This window comes from Heptranchias perlo, chromosome 31 (assembly GCF_035084215.1).
Source record: "Heptranchias perlo isolate sHepPer1 chromosome 31, sHepPer1.hap1, whole genome shotgun sequence".
Taxonomy (NCBI): Eukaryota; Metazoa; Chordata; class Chondrichthyes; order Hexanchiformes; family Hexanchidae; genus Heptranchias; species Heptranchias perlo.
Genome location: NC_090355.1, coordinates 28,908,607 through 28,927,841, shown reverse-complemented (window position 1 = coordinate 28,927,841; position 19,235 = coordinate 28,908,607). Strand labels below are relative to the sequence as shown.

The 19,235-nt window shown below is 42.2% G+C and overlaps 1 protein-coding gene across 7 annotated transcripts in view; it reads left to right on the top strand.

The window, feature by feature from the left end:
- The first annotated feature begins 936 nt into the window (after positions 1-936).
- The window catches only part of fubp3 (far upstream element (FUSE) binding protein 3), a 92,739-nt gene continuing 74,440 nt past the window's right edge, over positions 937-19,235 (top strand). For 6 of the 7 annotated variants that reach the window (XM_067969842.1, XM_067969847.1, XM_067969845.1 and 3 more), the window contains exon 1: positions 937-1,073. In XM_067969842.1, coding sequence (XP_067825943.1) covers positions 963-1,073 — 111 coding nt within the window. In that variant the 5' untranslated portion in view covers positions 937-962. Of the gene's footprint in view, positions 1,074-14,851; positions 14,975-19,235 lie in introns of those variants that run through there. The other variant, XM_067969846.1, reaches the window with a different exon arrangement.

Here is a 19,235-nt window from a genome sequence, read left to right as displayed (position 1 = left end):
CTATCCATCACCAAGTGTAACACCGCTGAGTGAGCTGAGTCCTGAAGGGCATAGCTGCCAGACTGGGCTTGTAGCAGGTGGCGAGAGAACCAACATGAGGGAATAAGCTACTTGACCTTGTCCTCACCAATCTACCTGTCGCAGACCCATCTTCCATGGCGGTATTGGTAGGAGTGACCACCACACAATCCTGGTGGAGACCAAGTGTACACTGAGTACACCCTCCACCATGTCGTGTAACATTACCACTGTGCTAAGTGGAATAGATTAAGATCAGATCTAGCAGCTCAAAATTGGGCATCCATGTGGACCACCACTTGCAGCAGAATCGTATAATATGATTAACGGTGATAATTAGGTGAACAAAGACAGAAAGATAGTATTCAGGCTCAGGTAAGATGACACCTCGGTCATCTTTTCAGATAGTCGTAGTTTCCAGGCTGCAGAGCCCATGATTTCTTTCTGGGTAAATGTGATGTTTGTAGTATTACTCTTTAAAATGACTGCCATTCGATGGTACATTTGCTTGGATTTTTAAAAATTGTTTTCTATTCTTGGTTGTTATGTTTCTTGTGTTGTTTGGATTGTTATTTCCAACCTTTTTATAACTTTCTCAAACAATCTTTATTGTAAAAAAAACCCCCCCAGAAAATTAGATATCAATTGATACATGTTGTTTGGATAGTTATTTCCAACCTTCTTATAACTTTCTCAAACAATTTTTGTTAAACCCCCACCCCCAGGAAACTAGATAACAATTGATACATGTTGAGGGGGGGAAAGCGGTTTCCCGGAAATGAGGGCAGGAATGAATGGGGTGACGGGAATGACGTCATCACAAAAGGGGTCTATGTGTTGGAGCGGCTCGAGATCTCGCGAGACAGGCGGGCGGCACGAGCGCGGATTTGTAGTGACGCAGATTCCGCTTCCGTTTCCCAGTATGCTCTCTCTAAGAGACGGGAATGGCGGAGTATGGCAGCATCCTCACCACGGCGGCGCTCGGCCTCAACGCCGGACACTCGCCCGGACCCAAAGTGGAAGCTTTCGCCGACGCGCTGCAGAGGGCGCGGCAGGTAAAAAAAAAAGAGACCTTGCCCCCCGCCCCCCCCCCCGCACCACCACCACCCACCGCTTCTCCCTCTCCACCCGGCGGGAGGGATGTGGAGGCAGCGGTTTGGGAGAAGCCTCTTCTCGCGGGCCGGAACCGCCTCCATTTGCAGCCCCCCCTCTCCCCTCTCCCCTCACTCCCGCTCCTTTCCCTCTCACAGGCTTCTGAGGGGGACAAGACACATGGCGCCCGAGGCCTATGGTCTTCTCTGTGGTCGACTTCAGACACGCAGATACCTGGATCCCTCCAGAACTGAGTCGCAGCTTTACTCCAGCATAAATCCCCCGGATCAGCGCTGTCTCAGCCCCCTGAGCCTGCCACACTCCCAAAGCTCCGACCTTTCACACCAGGGCATTAAATCCACTGCACAGTATTGTCAGAATTCTGCTTCGAGTTTTAATCTAATATATATACACAGTTTCAAAGTTGAAATGAGCTTTTATTATCATAGAAGCCTGCCCTGTTGGCAATACGTTACAGATGTCCTAGTCCTCAGTCTCCTTTATCTCTACAATAAAACACTTGCAACCGTATACACATATAAACACACATATACATGTATATACATATCTTAAAAATGAAGTTTTCACTGCAGAGCTGCATTGTATCTGAGATGAAAACATTTTTTTTTCATCTTGGTGAACTTGATATTCTATCTATGGCCCAGTCGCAGTATATTTGTTTATACGCTGTGCAACATTCTTGAAATGTTGTCTGAATTTCAATCCAGGAGAGTCTCATTTCAATGTAGAGAGTTCTATGCACCAGTAGAAATCCTGCATAAAGCCAGGAGAAGACAGTTTATTAAATTCAATCTTATCTACGTAAGAAAGAGAAGGTTTGAGTTTTTGAGGTGGCGGGAATGGGAAATTTAATATTCTGCGCATCACAGTAATTCCACTGAGGATTTGACGTTGGTGCAAGGCAAATTTAAGACTGACGTGCTTCACACTTCATAAAAAACACTTAGGATGGGCTCCTGGATTGACTCAAACAGACACATGCCTTGTAGTTGTGAGACAGTTGGATGCTATGATGAGGGGAGCTAAGTTTTCTAGATGAATAAGCTAAGATGGGCAGAATGGGTTTCCTTATCCATATTTTGTGATGCAATTTAATTGTGAGATCATTAAATGAGTGGAGAGTCACATAATATATAAGTTTAGCATATCTGTTACTTTTAAAATTAGCATCTCAGCTTAATGGGCAGGATTACACTTGTATGGGGAGTCTTCAGTTTTAAAATATTTTATATGGGTGAGCTGTGATTTAATTCCTTAATATAAGATGGGTTTGATTTCTCTGTAGCAGGGAAACTTAAAACCACCGCACCATTCCTAGAAATCCAGCAGTGGAGGCAAATTTCTCAATTTATGCCAAGCCACAGTGGCTTTGTACTGTATTTTCTGCTGTTTTAAAAGGATTATAAATTGTTGGGGTGAAAGATTTCTAAAAAAAAATTATGGGACTTTGTGTTTGACTAGCTTGATTGAGTTTTTTGATGAGGTAACAGAGGGTTGATGAGGGCAATGCGGTTGATGTGTATATGGACTTTCAAAAGGCATTTGATAAAGTGTCACATAATAGGCTTGTCAGCAAAATTGAAGCTCATGGAATATAAGGGGCAGTGGCAGCATGGATACGAAAGTGGCTAAGTGACAGAGTAGTGGTGAATGGTTGATTTTCGGACTGGAGGAAGGTATACAGTGGTGTTCCCTAGGAGTCGGTACTAGGACCACTGCTTTTTTTTCATATATATTAATGACTTGGACTTGGGTGTCCAGGGCACAATTTCAAAATTTGCAGATGACGCAAAACTTGCAAGTGTAGTAAAGAGCGAGGAGGAAAGTAATAGACTTCAAGAGAACATAGACTAGCTGGTGGAATGGGCAGACCCATGGCAGATGAAATTAAATGCAGAGAATTGCAAAGTGATACATTTTGACAGGAAGAACGAGGAGTGGCAGGTCAGGTTGTGAAAGCGGTTAAAAAAGCATACGGGATCCTGGGCTTTATAAATAGAGGCATAGAGTACAAAAGCAAGGAGGTTATGTTGATCCTTTATAAACACTGGTTCGGCCATAGCTGGAGTATTGTCCAATTCTGGCCACCACACTTTGGGAAGGATGTGAAGGTCTTAGAGAGGGTGCAGAAAAGATTTACTAGAATGATTCCAGGGATGAGGGACTTCATTTACGTGGATAGATTGGAGAAGCTGGGGTTCTCCTTAGAGCAGAGAAGGTTGAGAGAAGATTTGATAGAAGTGTTCAAAATCATGAAGGGTTTAGATAAAGTAAATAAAGAGAAACTGTTCCCATTGGCGGGAAGGGTCGAGAACCAGAGGACACAGATTTAAGATGATTGGCAAAAGAACCAAAGGCGATATGAGGAAAAACTTTTTTACGCAGTGAGTAGTTATGATCTGGAATGTGCTGCCTGAAAGGGTGGTGGAAGAAGATTCAATCATGGCTTTCAAAAAGGAATTGGATAAATACTTGAAGGGAAAAAGTTTGCAGGGCTACGGGGGAATGGGACTAACTGGATTGCTCTTACAAAGAGCCGGCACGGACTCGATGGGCCAAATGGCTGCTTCCTGTGCTGTAACCCTTCTGTGATTCTTGAAACATGTTAAAGCTGTGGACACCTCATTGACACCCTTCTGGAATCCCTGTCCTAAATTTTGAATGAAAGTTTCAGATACCCAAAGAAAAACAATGCTATCATATTAGTATATGCAGCAGTAGACGTAACATACCAAGAAATTGTCAAATAAAGAAAACCACAGAAATCTGGTGACATGAACAGAAACCTGATGACCTAAAGGGATCCCCAGGATCCCATTGAGGACCCCTTGGAGGCGAAGGTCCAGATATTCGTGGATATGCAACAGTTGATCAATTATTCAATGTTGTGCAATTAATTAACAGTAAATACTTGGGAGTGGTTGCAGTTTTGTGTTTCATACAAGTACATAAGACCTTGCCTGAATCTCTTGATATTGGCTTTAGATAGCCACGCTTTTAAAGAAAAATCGTTTTAGACGTGAATTTGAAGGTGATGTCTATTCTCACCGGTTCATCTGAGTGATCGCTATTGAATTTTGAGATTAGACCACAGCTTTGAGTCTGGTATTTCTATTTTTTAATAACTTGTACAGTCTTGTTGCCTATTTGCTAACAAAAAAGGAATAATACTTTGTGCCTCAAGACTTAAGCGCTCAAGGTTTATGGCGTCACACAATACCATTTATCCTCTGCTGTTGCATCACTTCCACAGGAAGGATCATCGTAAGCTATATACAAGATCCAGTCTTAAAATCAACAACTGACTGCAGTGTATTAGCTACTGTCTTGAAGTTCTGATGTATGAGTTTGCCACCTGATCTTTAGCATGTTGCCTGACTGTGCCACGTGATGGTTCCCTGGTATCCATTCCATTGAGAACCTATATGGACTGTATTGCTTCCATGGTACCTGGTGTTGATCACTTGATTTTAAACTTGCAGTGCTTATTTCATAGTTGTGCAGTAGCTGCAAGTCAAGTATATGGAGCATGTAAGTCATCAGTCACTGCAGCAAAAGAAAACTGAATAAGACCCCAAAGCCTTGCTCTAACTCACCAAATACATATTTTGGAGTAATCAAAAGCTCTAATTTCCTTGGGCTCAGGAAAGGTTATAATCAAATTTAAATGTTTCTAATGTCATCTGACCATCCCCCACCCTGATGAGAATCATTGCCTTTTAATCACTTTCATAATATCCATTGTTTTTTTTAAGTGTCATTTCATTGCTGTTTAGTGTACTCGGATATACATTGTAGCACTACAGTACACACAAGTTGTCAAATTAGAGGGTCATTTTGCTCCTGTTGGGGGACATATGTACGGTGATGACTGAGTTGGTTTTGCATGTTTAATGTTTCACAATACACGAATGCCCTTACTAATGACGTTCACTAGTGGGATGCTCTTAATATATGCTTGGGAAGGGGGGCAGGGTTTGGGTTGGTCCAGTTTGGCTTTGTTACTGGTGTGTAATGGAACTGGTTTATGGTTCAGAGCTAGACTTGGCAGAGACCTTGAACAGTGTAATTTTAATTTTGCTTCATTAGCCAAACCAAGAGCAATATTTTAAAGTAAACAGTTTGAGTTTCAGTTCATGTAGCTCCAGTGCTTACTAGTGTATCATTGCCTTTTCAGTGTTGTCTAGGTGTATTGATAGTAAAAAAAATATAGGAAAACTTGTATTAATGGAACTAATGTGCCAGAATGTTGTTTATCTTAATTCATGACCTTAAATTGCATATACTACTTGTAATGGGCCTGTAATTACTAGTAGTTTGCTGTAGTATTGTATATCTCAAAATGCTCTCTTCGGACCAAATTTAACATGGTCTCTATAATGCATCTAGGTATTGTCCACAAAGTGTGAAACTGAAAATTCTCCCCCTCCCCATATGCTTTACTAAAAAATAGTTTACAGTACTGCTGTTTTGGGGGTATTTTCAGTGGTACGTGGAGCTGCATTGGACTACCACGTACTTGTACCAACATATTCCACATTTTGTGACTTGGATATTGGAATACACTCGGGTTTGTAGATTCCAGAGTTGTATTTTTCTACTTGAGACCTTTTTGGCAGATCCAAAATTGAGAAAGTTACATTTCCCTGTGTATCTAAACAATGTTTGCTTAAAAGGGACCCATATGTTAAATAATTACAGTACATGTTATGAAGTTAGTGTTCAAATAAAGGTTACATTCTTTTAATGCAATCATTACTTGACCTTGTATGTAACTGCTGCAGCATAATTATATTTTAAACTTGTTTTTGGCAATTATATTGACATGCTTTCTATCTATAGTCTGATACAAGTATGGGTCATGCAACTTTAATTTGGAACTTGGCTCTGGAATAGTGGTCAGGCATCAGCTAGCATTCTACCTCCACACTGTTTCTACTCCGCATCAGTGCAGCTAGAATGTCTACCACTAATTTTTTTTGCATGCTTAGGTGTGAGATATATGTGTATAATCTCTTTTTCTATTTCCCCTCACCTTCCTTTCCTGATGGTGCTGATGCAAAACAGGGTACAGTTTCTTAGGTTCTGGGCATTCTGCAGTACCTCACCCAAGTTACCAAAGTTTACGTGTGAGCCTAGACACTGAGTTTTGGCAGGTTATTCCACTGTAAGGCACCTCTGTGTCCAATTCAGTCATTACTGATGTCCACATTCCCAGACTTTCCAGTAGGGATCACTGGGCAGTTAGCAAGTGCTGGATCCCCTTGCTGTTGTGGCACCTTAGCTGACTCCAGCAAACTCAACATTGACCAAACCTTGAACTTCTCTAATATAATTGAGTTGAAACATTGGAACATATTTTTCAGGGGTGGAATTCAGATCATAAAGCCACTTCAGCTTTGCAGTCATTAGGCCTACACCACATGTATTTAGCAGCAACAGTTTGAAAGCTACATCGGGATGGATGGTTCTTTATCCTTTTGCTCTTCTGATGGCGGGCTTTTTCTTCCTTGGTGTTCCCTAGTGTAATCAATGGGTCGTGGAATTGGGAGACAGAACCCACCACTCAAAAAGTATAACACATATGGTATTCCCAACTGCCATGCTGCAGAATACAGGGCACAATACAAACCAGTACTGTTTTAATGTAATTCAATGTGGAGACTCACTCGTGACATGGTTGGCATAAGTCACAAGTACTTCTAGTGACTTTATGTTGTACTAACTGTGTGCCAGACCCTAATGGGTAGGCTGGTCATAGATGCACTAGCATTGGGAAGCTTACAGTGCTGCATTCTGTTAAGCTGCAAGGTAGCTAGAACAGCTTCAGCAGTACCCCTATGCTTAGTTGGTATCTCTTGGCCTTGTCAACCTGCAACTAGCGCCTTTGGACACAAGCCAGTGGGTACGTCCCTACAGGGTGAGTGTACACTCCATTTTGGGCAAAGAATCTGTCTGAATTTTGCTGTAACTTGGTGAGGAGAATGTTAAGCTTGGTGATGGCATTTCTGCACACATCAGGCACCCAACCGATCAAAATAAACTCAGATGTTCTTGCCTTTAGTGGACCCTTGAATGCTGTGCTAGTTAAATGGTTTAAGACAAGAAGTATTGATAAACTTCAGTTTTACAAAGTAAATTATAAAAAATAATTTAATCCCGTTTTAATCTCTCTAATGGCTAAGTGATGGTGGTTTTCTAAACTTTTTTTGGAGCACAGTTGTGAAGTAATTGCATGAGTTTGTCAATGTAGAGGCAGTCACTAAGATGTGGCCAGGTGTGTACTGCTCAAACTCTTTGCATAGCATCCTTTTACCCAATGAGAGAGGCTCAAAACCAGGTCTCCAAGAAGGAAGTGCGGGGTTCTAATGCGACATGCAGTCCTCTGGGGAAAAAGTCAGATCTCATTCATGCGGATGACAAAATAAAACCTTTTAGACTAAGCAGATTCAGAATCCAGTTCACTTAACAAGCTAAAGAATTGCACCCTTGCAGCTGTGGTGCACAGATGTCCTGTAGTAGGGGAAGAATTAGCTCCAATATTTGCTTTGTACTTACCGGATCAAGACAATAAATCTACCTCGTGACCTTCCTAGAATATTGCGAGCAATAGATATACGAGTGACATCAGGGCTATAATCTGCTTTTGGGATTCAGATGGTGGCTACAAATAGTTCTAGTGGTTTTTATAATTCCATCCAAACTCCTTCAGGAGCTTACAGCCATATATATACTGATGTTATTTCCCTTCAACTGTTCTTAAAAGGATCACATCACAATCACAGCTCCTTTGGTGTGGATATCCTATCACATTACCTGGAGTGCCTTGACTATTGGCTGGATAAATGTCAGTGACCAGCTGAAACAAACAAAAAAATTCAAAGCTTCTCCCCATAAGCTGTGCAGTATGTATTATGACATTTAACGAATACCCATCCTAAGCTTTCCCAATGGCTTGGTGTATTTATCCAATAAGTTAGCATCAGTATCTTGGGTTAAGGAGGAGGTGCAGCCAGACCTCCAAATCTTACTTGCTTAGCACTGGTCACTGCTGGAAGTATGCATGTATGGACATTTTTTAGGCCAGAATCAGTGATCTGCATTGTCTTCTGGGTTCTTTGAATAATTGCTCCTAGACAAGGTACTGGAGGTGCCAGTGGAGCTGTGCCCTAGCAAGAAGTCATCACCTTCAGCAGAGAGAAGGAAAAAGCTTTCCCTGTAAATGCCATGAGTATATTATTATGACAAATCACAAAAGGCCATGAGTGGTTATAAGGATGTAATCTGATCTCTGTTTTGGTGACAGCTATAAACCCTAAGAGCTTCGCTCTTTTTGTTTATGTTGTCTCAACAATCTATTTACTGCCTTGTAGTCTCCATTTTTAAAAATTAGTAGGTTATTGTAGGTGATTTTGCTTGCTGCAATGTGGCATACTGATACTGTGGAACCAAATGTTTTCCTTTTTTGCTCCCAGCAGTAACACGCCACTTCCTGGTCATGTACTGAATGGGCTAGAGCGCTCTTGCACTCTCCCAGCTTCAAGCCAAGAAGCCCAGCCTTTCCTGCATTCGTGTGACCTTGAAATTAAGGTGGTAAGGAATGCTTTTGAGGTCTTCAAAATTCTGGATGTGGCTTATACCAAAGCATTAGGTATCTGCACATTAGCAGCTAGCTTGAGTGTAAGTTGGTTTAGAACAGCAGAACAAGAATCAGGGCTTATTGCAAAGCTTCATACCAATGCATGAATGTCCAAAAACTGTTAAAGCTTTACACTGGCGGGTTATTACAGCCTTGTCTTCCATCTCATGCATAATAATTTTCAACTTTCTTTTTAACAAGACTGAGTAAAATTGGTTAGCATTGTGCAATGGTTTTGTGCTGTCACCGCTGAAGCTTAATTTAAGATTCTTTTCGGCTTGTCTGTGCTCAGGAAGAACTGGGGAATTCACACTATCCCTCAGTTGGTATCTTAACATTTATGCTTTATTCAGCAGTCATATATTCAATTAAATGGAGTTTGCAATACTAAATGACATTAAAAGTGCTCAAGTCCTTTATTAAAATCAGAAGAAGCCTGCCTGAGACCTGCCAAGTTAAATCTCTGCTCTGGTGATTTATTAGGAGGGCTGTCTTTAGCTGGCTGGCCTTACACTGATTGAAGAATAGTATCTTTCCTGGTTCCTCCAGTGATCCTATGGACCTGTACCTCTGAAGTATTCATTCCTGGGCATTGTCATCAGGAATAGATCCAAGACCAGGAATGATGGTGATCCTGGTTAGAATAATGACAAGTGACCGGAAGAGACAAGGTGGTGGATTGTGTTCTGAGCATCAAAGTGGGAATATTTCTATACCATTTTTAAGCTCTCTTTCTGGGTGGTGTACTTTCAATTGCCAGTATTCTTAGCTTTTCTCCTATCAAGTTTTCTGCTTTAATTGATCCACATTAGAGCTTAGTAATTAAACTGTCAAACGTTTTAATTATTTGCCATTTACAGAGGAAAGCCTGTCTTGGGGTGGGGGAAAGGGCAGTAAGAATGTGATTGCTGCACTTTGATTCCTGTATTGAAGTGTCATATGTTTGTGTATCCCACATTTTAAGTGGCAGCCCAGCTCCACTCAATTGTTTATTTGTAATGGGCGGGAAGGTGGAGTTGAGGTAGAAGATCAGCCATGATCTTAATGAATGGTGGACTAGGCTCGAGGGGCCGTATGACCTACTCCTGCTCTTATTTCTTATGTTCTTATAAACCACCACTTCCTTCTAAATAATGCAAGTGACTGATCATTCTACATTTGTAGAAAATTGTTTATTGAAGAAAGAAATGGACCTAAGTGTTCCCTTCATAATTTTGAAAACTTCAAAACAGGCAAATTTTTCACTTTCGAGGGTTCAAATACCAGAAGATACGAAAGAGAAATTAAATAGTGATGAGCAGCCAGGCAGAATTTTTAAGTGGACAGTGTATATAGGATCAAGGGACAATTGGATATATTTCTGGACAAGATAAAGTTGGTTGATGGTGTCAAAAATTGGCTTTTGGACCTACTAGACATTCCCTGTTCCAACAGATTCTTACCAGCTCAACTGTTGCCCCATTGGGTGGTTTATTTTTTCCTTAGTGCTGATATGTGCCCCTTTGACCTGGTACAAGTGCTGGGAGAGATTTTTGCTAATTTTTTTTACTTTTCTGATATTAAAATATATGGGAGTGTTTTGAGAAGCAAATGAATGCTCCAAACTAACACGGAGGATTGTAGTTTGAGGTTTCCTGGTGGATGCCTAACTGACATATCATTTCCACTTCTTTGTCAAATGTTACTTCACACGCAAATGGAAGATGACAGTTCATTAGGGGAATGTTTAAAGTTCCCTGAAAACTTACAATATCGAAGCTGTTGCACAAAGCTGAATGTTGGATTGTGTGGACATCTGATTTCCTCCTTCAGAATGTAATTTTTGAAGTTTGTGTCACTTTTACTGCTGTGTAGATGTTTATTGCAGTGCAGAAAGTACTGTACAGTATGGTGCACCATTGACAAAGATATTTTTGGAATCACAGAATGCTGGCTGATAGTACAAGTGCTGCATCCTGTGGTTTTTCTTGTTTTGGCTGATTTTCCTTGTGCAGTGCCATTTTTTTTTACATATGTGACTTGGTTACTCCAATTGATGGTCTCTCAACGCTTTAAATTTTTAATTCCCGTCACAGTCTTTAAATCCCTCACAGGCCATGCCTATCGCTATCTGTGATCTCCACCAGCTCTAAAATCCCGTCCCAGAACTCTTTCTGACTTTGGCCTCCTCTGCATCCCCCTCCCTTCACCATACCATTCACACAAAGGGTACTGGAAATCTGGAAATCTCTTCCCCCTGTTGAGGCTAGGTCAATTGAAAATTTCAAAATTGGGATTGATAGATTTCTGTTAGGTAAGGGTATTAAGGGATATGGAACCAAGCCAGGTAAATGGAGTTGAGATACAGATCACCAAGATCTAATTGAATGGTGGAACAGGCTCAAGAGGCTGAATGACCTACTCCTGTTCATATGTTCCATTGGCGGCCAGGTCCCATTCTAAACTCCTCTGCCTCAACGTCTCCCTCTCCTCCTGTAAGACTCTACTTAAAACCCACCCCTTTGACCAAGCTTTTAATCACCCCTCCTAATATTTGCCTTTGACTTGGTCTGTTTTCCTCAGCCCCTGGTAAAGTGCCTTGGGAGGTTGCTATGTTAAAGGTGCTATACAAATGAAAGTTGTTACTGATGCAAATTCTGCCCTCAATCTCTTTTGCCTACCCCCTGCATATCTCTGGAAAAGTATTGTATCAAAAGTGTCATGTTTCTAATGTGTGCTATTTTGAGGCTCGCAATTGAGTATGCAATTTTGGAACTCCGTATTTATGAACTCCTGATCAAGGCTGTGATATAATTTGAAAATATGAAATGTTATGTTCAAACTGTCTGGAAAATATTTATTGATAGCGAAAGATATGAAATTTATTATTTGCTACAGTTTTTTGTTTATGTAGTTTGTCTCCGGTTGGTAGCACACTCTCCTGAGTTACAAGGTTGGGGATTAGAGCCTCCATACCAGGGTCTGGTTATATTTTGAGTTGAAACTCTAGTGCAATACTGATATAGCTTCATTGTCAGATATTGTTTTTTGGATGGGACATGAAGCCTAAGCTCATTGTGAATTCTGATTGTTCTAGTGGACATTAAAGATCCCATGACACTATTTGAAGAGCAGGGAGTACTGATGTCCTAGCCAAACATTCCTCGCTCAAGCAATCTGATCATTCATCTCATGATTGTTGAGAGGTTGCTATGTGCAAAATGGCTGCTATGTTTATCTACATAATAAGTCACAGATAATTTTGTGAAGCACTTTCACCTTTGTGTGATAGATGCTATATAGCTGGAATTATATTTGTTAAAAGCAATTTTCAATACTTGGAATAACAGCAATAGTTTTACAGTGGGAGTTGTAGATAGTTGAAGAGGGCCAAATGTCCTTTTAGTGTAGATTTAGGATATGAGGAAAGTTCGTGACACTTTCATGCCAAGGGGCTTTATTGTATTCATGTGCTCCTTATGCTTTTAAGATTTTGTTACTGGAATCCTTCAATTTTAAGATCCTTTTCATTCCAGGCTCCTGTTTCTACTTTGCTCCTGTTTTAGATAAAATTGTATAACATTGTGTAAAATAATGGGAGAAAGGGGAAAGGAAATTGCTTGGGGACAAAGCAAGTGGAGCGGGAGAAATGGGAGACAGTGAAAGAAAAGTTCAGAAGTGAATGGGTCGGTAGTCTGGATCTTATGCGTGCTGTACCACAGAATGAGAAGGGCAGGTCTGACTGTATACCTCAATTTCTCACATGGTGAGCTTGTGAATTTCATTCATCGGGAAGTACCCAGAGGAGGCTGCTCAGGGAGAGCGGGTAGATCAAAAGGAGTCCTGCCTTGAACGCTCTTGCCTGCCTCTCAGCAGCTGGCTTCAGAGAACATGGAAGGAGCCTGAAGCAGCTCTATGTCCTATCCTCTTGGGAGTGCTTGGGTGGGAGAGCAGTGGTAGAGGACGTGAAACTTGAAACACTTTTTTTTGGTACCTCTATAAAATTGAACTGTTTGTTTGACTTATCAAACGTACATACAGTGGTACAAAAAAAACAAATGCAAACTGGTACAAGTGAAGTTTTCTTCAGTAGCACTTTGTGAAATTCAGTACTGTGGTTCTATAACAGGTATTTCTACAAAAATCACTTAATTCCTATTGCAGTTCAATGACTTTTGCTGAAGGCCATTGATTATTGGTCGCTGGCCTGCTGCCTAGTGCGACTTCTTTCCGAGCCCTGCAATCCAATGCTGGATCATTTGTAATGCTGGGTAAGAATTGTACTTTCAAAGTGCCAGCCCAGCAATATTTCCATTACAGTGTCTGGACAATGAGTTGAATTTGTGCCGGAACAAATGCATTAATCCAGTTAGTTGTCCTGCCAAGCTTGCTGTCTATCGCTGCCAGATCCAGCCACCTTCTGGGTGAATTATTTCACCTTGTCTCTTAATCAGTTTGCTAAGATTAAGACCCAAGGTAAACAAAAGCTCCACCTGATCTGTCCTCCCCTTGTTGTAGTAAGCTCTTCGGGCTCGCGCTCTTGTTTTCTGGCGGGCTCGCGCTCTTGTTTTCTGGCGGGCTCGCGCTCTTGTTTTCTGGCGGGCTCGCGCTCTTGTTTTCTGGCGGGCTCGCGCTCTTGTTTTCTGGCGGGCTCGCGCTCTTGTTTTCTGGCGGGCTCGCGCTCTTGTTTTCTGGCGGGCTCGCGCTCTTGTTTTCTGGCGGGCTCGCGCTCTTGTTTTCTGGCGGGCTCGCGCTCTTGTTTTCTGGCGGGCTCGCGCTCTTGTTTTCTGGCGGGCTCGCGCTCTTGTTTTCTGGCGGGCTCGCGCTCTTGTTTTCTGGCGGGCTCGCGCTCTTGTTTTCTGGCGGGCTCGCGCTCTTGTTTTCTGGCGGGCTCGCGCTCTTGTTTTCTGGCGGGCTCGCGCTCTTGTTTTCTGGCGGGCTCGCGCTCTTGTTTTCTGGCGGGCTCGCGCTCTTGTTTTCTGGCGGGCTCGCGCTCTTGTTTTCTGGCGGGCTCGCGCTCTTGTTTTCTGGCGGGCTCGCGCTCTTGTTTTCTGGCGGGCTCGCGCTCTTGTTTTCTGGCGGGCTCGCGCTCTTGTTTTCTGGCGGGCTCGCGCTCTTGTTTTCTGGCGGGCTCGCGCTCTTGTTTTCTGGCGGGCTCGCGCTCTTGTTTTCTGGCGGGCTCGCGCTCTTGTTTTCTGGCGGGCTCGCGCTCTTGTTTTCTGGCGGGCTCGCGCTCTTGTTTTCTGGCGGGCTCGCGCTCTTGTTTTCTGGCGGGCTCGCGCTCTTGTTTTCTGGCGGGCTCGCGCTCTTGTTTTCTGGCGGGCTCGCGCTCTTGTTTTCTGGCGGGCTCGCGCTCTTGTTTTCTGGCGGGCTCGCGCTCTTGTTTTCTGGCGGGCTCGCGCTCTTGTTTTCTGGCGGGCTCGCGCTCTTGTTTTCTGGCGGGCTCGCGCTCTTGTTTTCTGGCGGGCTCGCGCTCTTGTTTTCTGGCGGGCTCGCGCTCTTGTTTTCTGGCGGGCTCGCGCTCTTGTTTTCTGGCGGGCTCGCGCTCTTGTTTTCTGGCGGGCTCGCGCTCTTGTTTTCTGGCGGGCTCGCGCTCTTGTTTTCTGGCGGGCTCGCGCTCTTGTTTTCTGGCGGGCTCGCGCTCTTGTTTTCTGGCGGGCTCGCGCTCTTGTTTTCTGGCGGGCTCGCGCTCTTGTTTTCTGGCGGGCTCGCGCTCTTGTTTTCTGGCGGGCTCGCGCTCTTGTTTTCTGGCGGGCTCGCGCTCTTGTTTTCTGGCGGGCTCGCGCTCTTGTTTTCTGGCGGGCTCGCGCTCTTGTTTTCTGGCGGGCTCGCGCTCTTGCCCAACTATCAGAGTCCACTAAAGGCAAAAAAAAGTTAAAGCACAACCTGCACAATGTTTTGTTTGCCTAACTTTGAGCATTGCCCAATTTGGAAAGTAGCAGAACTTCTGCTTGTATTTATATCTATCACGTGCCTTGTAAGCTGATATCTTAGCAACATAGCCCATCACTCACTGGGACGTCACGATCCTGTTTATTGCTACTGCCTACCAGTAACGAGTGGAGCAGCTAGCACGTTGTGCTTACTGTATAAAGAGTTGTTGAGAGACATCGTGAGAAATGTTACCGTTGTTCGTCTAACAGTTTTATGTTTTTAAGTCGAACATTCAAGGTGGGTTAGAAAGCAGTCACTTGAGAAGATTCTGATTATGATGGTCATTTAGAGGTAATTGCAAATGCTGACTAATAAGGTCATATGTTTAAAGTCGGGCTGTTTGTTGCCTGTCTGTTGTACAGTTGATTTATATCTTGCCTGCTATTTTAATGTAGGAAGATAATATTTGCATTAACTGTTTAATTTCGGTGTAAGTGTATACACAGTGCAGCAATATGTGATGGATAATGGATGCTGATGGGTGCAGAAGTTGATGGTTTGTAGATTATTGAGACGTGTAGGTTCTGTTGTGACTTGAAGTTTAATTTTTGAAGGTCATTGGTCACCAGGGTGTATCCTTATACTAGGGTTACACACTGTTTAGAGCAGCACATGCTGATATGTCAAAATTTTATGCATTTGGTGGCTGTATGTACAATGACCAGGGCAAGTGGTTTGTTGTGGAAAGTGATGTTATCTCAAGTTCACTCAGACACTGGCACTTTCACTGTCTCCACTTTTTTGTAAAATTGTGGTACTCAGGCAGCAAACCACTGAGGTTTTAGAGATTTGACATCTGGTACCAAGCTGTGACAAATCATTTTACCTAATTACAACTATACAAAAGGCAGTATCCACTATAAATGTGAGCATAGGTGTATATATAATGGGGAATAAGTTGACAGAAAATGTGTGCTGATGTAATTTTTTTGATATTATAGATGGGTCTGTAGATTTGGAAAGGACTGTTCTGTGTTGCATCAATGGTGGATGAATCCTAAATCAGAATGCCAAGATCTGTTGCTATCAGTGACTTGATCATAGTATGTTGCAGCCCAGAAGGCGGCCATTCGGTCCATCGTGCTCATGCCTGCTCTTTCCCCATAGCCCTGTAAATTTTTTCTCTTCAAGCATTTACCCAATTCCCTTTTGACAATTGTTATTGAATCTGTTTCTACCACCCTTTTGGGCAGTGCATTTCATATCATCATCGCAAAAAAAAAAGTTTCCTCAAGTCGCCACTTTTTTTTGGCCAATCACCTTAAATCTGTGTCCTCTAGTTACCAATCCTTCTGCCACTGGAAACAGTTTCACATTTACTCTATCAAAACAGTTCATGATTTTGAACACCTCTATCAAATTTCCCCTTAACCTTCTCTGTTCTAAGAATAACCTCAGTTTCTCCAGTCTCTCCACATAACCGACATCCCTCATCCATGGTACCATTCTAGTAAATTTCTTCTGCACCTTCTCGAAGGCCTTGACATCCTTCCCATGAGTGTGGTGCCCAGAATTGAACACAATACTCCAGTTGTGGCCTGACCATTGTTTTATAAAGGTTTAGCATAACTTCCTTGCTTTTGTACACTCTGCCTCTTTTAATAAAGTCCAGGATCCCATATGCTTTTTTAACAGCCTTGTCAACTTGTCCTGCCACTTTCAAAGATTTGTGTACATGTACCTCCAGGTCTTTCTGGTCCCGTACCCCTTTAAAATTGTATCATTTAGTTTATATTGACACCTCATTTCCCTACCAAAACTCATTTTCACATTTCTCCGTTAGATTTCATCTGTCATGTGTCTGCCCATTTCACCAGTCTGTCTGTACTCCTGAAGTCTGTTACTGTCTTCATTGTTTACTACTTTCCCAGTTTCATGTCATCTGCAAACTTTACAATTATACCGTGTACCCAAGTCCAGGTCATTCATAAATATTAAAAAGAGCACTGTTCCTAATACCGACCCCTGGGGAACACCACTGTATACTTCCCTCCAGTCTGAAAAACAACCGTTCACCACTACTCTGGTTTCTGTCCCTTAGCCAATTTTGTATCGATGCTGCCACTGTCCCTTTAATCCCTTGGGCTTTAATTTTGCTTACAACTCTATTACGTGGAACTTTATCAAATGCCTTTTGAAAGTCCATATACACATCAACCGCACTACCCTCACTAACCCCCTCCATTACTTCATCAAAGAACTCAATCAAGTTAGTCAATCAAGATTTTCTGTTAACAAATCCATGCTGACTTTCATTTATTAGCCTATAATTTTCCAAGTGCCAATTAATTTTTTCCTGGATTGTTGTCTGTCAAACTTTCCCCACCACCGACGTTAGGCTGGCTGGCCTGTAATTGCTGGGTTTATCCTTCTCCCCTTTTTTGAACAGGGGTGTTACATTTGCAATCCAAGGAGGATTGGAAGATTGTAGCCAGAGCCTCTCCAATTTCCGCCCATACTTCCCTTAGTAGGATGCATTCCATCTGGACCAGGTGACTTTTCTACTTTGAATACTGCCAATCTTTTAAGTACCTCTTTATTTTTATCCTATCCAATATCGCTGCTACCTTTTCCTTTACTGCTGAATTGGCAGAGTCCTCTTCTCGAGTGAAGACCAATGCGAAGTATGCATTTAGTACTTCAGCCACACCCTCTGCCTCCACAAGATCTTTTTTGTCCCTAATCTGCTCCATCCTTCCTTTGACTATCCTATTACTGTTTATATGTTTTAAAAGACTTTTGGGTTCCCTTTTATGTCAGCTGCTAATCTATTCTCATACCTTCTCTTTGCCCCTCTTATTCCCTTTTTAGATCTCCTCTGTACTTTCTGTATTCAGCTTGGTTCTCTATTATGAACTGTACATTTGTCATAAGCCTCTTTTTCTGTTTCATTTTAATCTATATCTTTAGTCATCCATGGAGCTCTAGCTTTGGATGTCCTTCCTTTTCCCCTTTTGGGAATGTGTCTACTCTGCACCCAAACCATTTGCTCCTTGAAGGCCTCCTGTTGTTCAATTACTGTTTTGTCTACCAATTTTTGATTGCAATCCACCAGGGCAAGATCCCTTTACAGCTCACTGAAATTAGCCCTCCTCCAGTTAAGTATTTTAACACTTGATTGTTCCTTGTCCTTTTCCATAACTATTCTAAACCTAATATGATCACCGTTCTCCAAATGCTCCCCCACTGAAACATGCTCCACTTGCCCCACTTCATTCCCCAGAACTAGATCCAGCACTACTTCCTTCCTCGTTGGACTGGAAACACACTGATCAAGAAAGTTTTCTTGCGATGTTTCAGGAATTCCTCCCCTCCTTTGCCCTTTACACTGTTACTATCCCAGTCTATATTGGGATAATTGAAGTCCCCCATTATTACTGCTCTATAGTTCTTGAATCTTTCTGCAATTTGCCTGCAAATTTGCTCCTCTATCTTCTTCCCTCTATTTGGTAGCCAATAATGAAACACCATGGATAAATAAAGAGATAAGGGTAAAATTGAAACTAAAGAAAAAGGCATACGCTAAGTACATAAACAATAAAGGAGACGATGACAAAAGGGAATGCGAAGAGGTTAGGAAAACAAATTTAAAAAACAATTGGGAAAACAGAGGAACTAAGATTAAATTATCAAGGAATATAAGAAGAAACAGTGAGGTTTTCTACAGATACAAATAACAAAAGAAAAATCAGACTAGGGATAGGGCCACTAAGGGATGCACAAGATAAGCTCAGAGGTAACGACAGTGAAATGGCAAATATTGAATAGTTACTTTGCCTCCGTATTTACTAGGTAGACTAACAAGGTGGGCAGGACATTTAAAAAAAGATATTAAAACATTTAAGATAGAAATGGGGGAGATAATTGATAAACTAATCAAACCTAGGGTGGATAAAACCCCTGGTCCAGATGGATTGCATCTGCGAATGTTAACAGAAGTTAGGGAGGAGATAGCAGGTGTGTGGGTAAAATACACATTAGGAAAGGGTATAGTGCCAGAGTTGGACAGCTAATGTTCCTATATTTAAGGGAGATAGAACAAGTCCAGGGAACTGCAGACCAGTTAGCTTAATATCGGTGGTAGGAAAGATAATGGAATCTTTACTCAAAGATGTGATAGACATCTAGAGAACGAAAATATAATAAAGAATAGTCAGCACGGATTTCGGAAGGGAAAATCATGCTTGACTAGCCTTATTGAATTCTTTGAAGAGGTAACAGATTAGACAAGGGTAATGCAGTCAATGTAATATATTTGTATTTTCAAAAGGCCTTTGATAAGATACCGCATTGTAGACTCATGGCTGAGGTCAGAGCATGTGGAGTCTGGGGATAGGTAGCAGAATGGATAGCAAATTGGCTGCGAAACAAAACAGTTAGGGGTTAAGGGTAGCTACTCAGGCTGGCAAAAGTGGTGTTCCACAGGGATCAGTGCTGGAACCGCTGTTGTACACTTTATATTAACGATTTAGATTCGGGAATTGGAAGTACAATTTCAAAATTTGTGGACGACACTAAATTGGGGTTGTAATTAATACAAAGGAAGAATGCG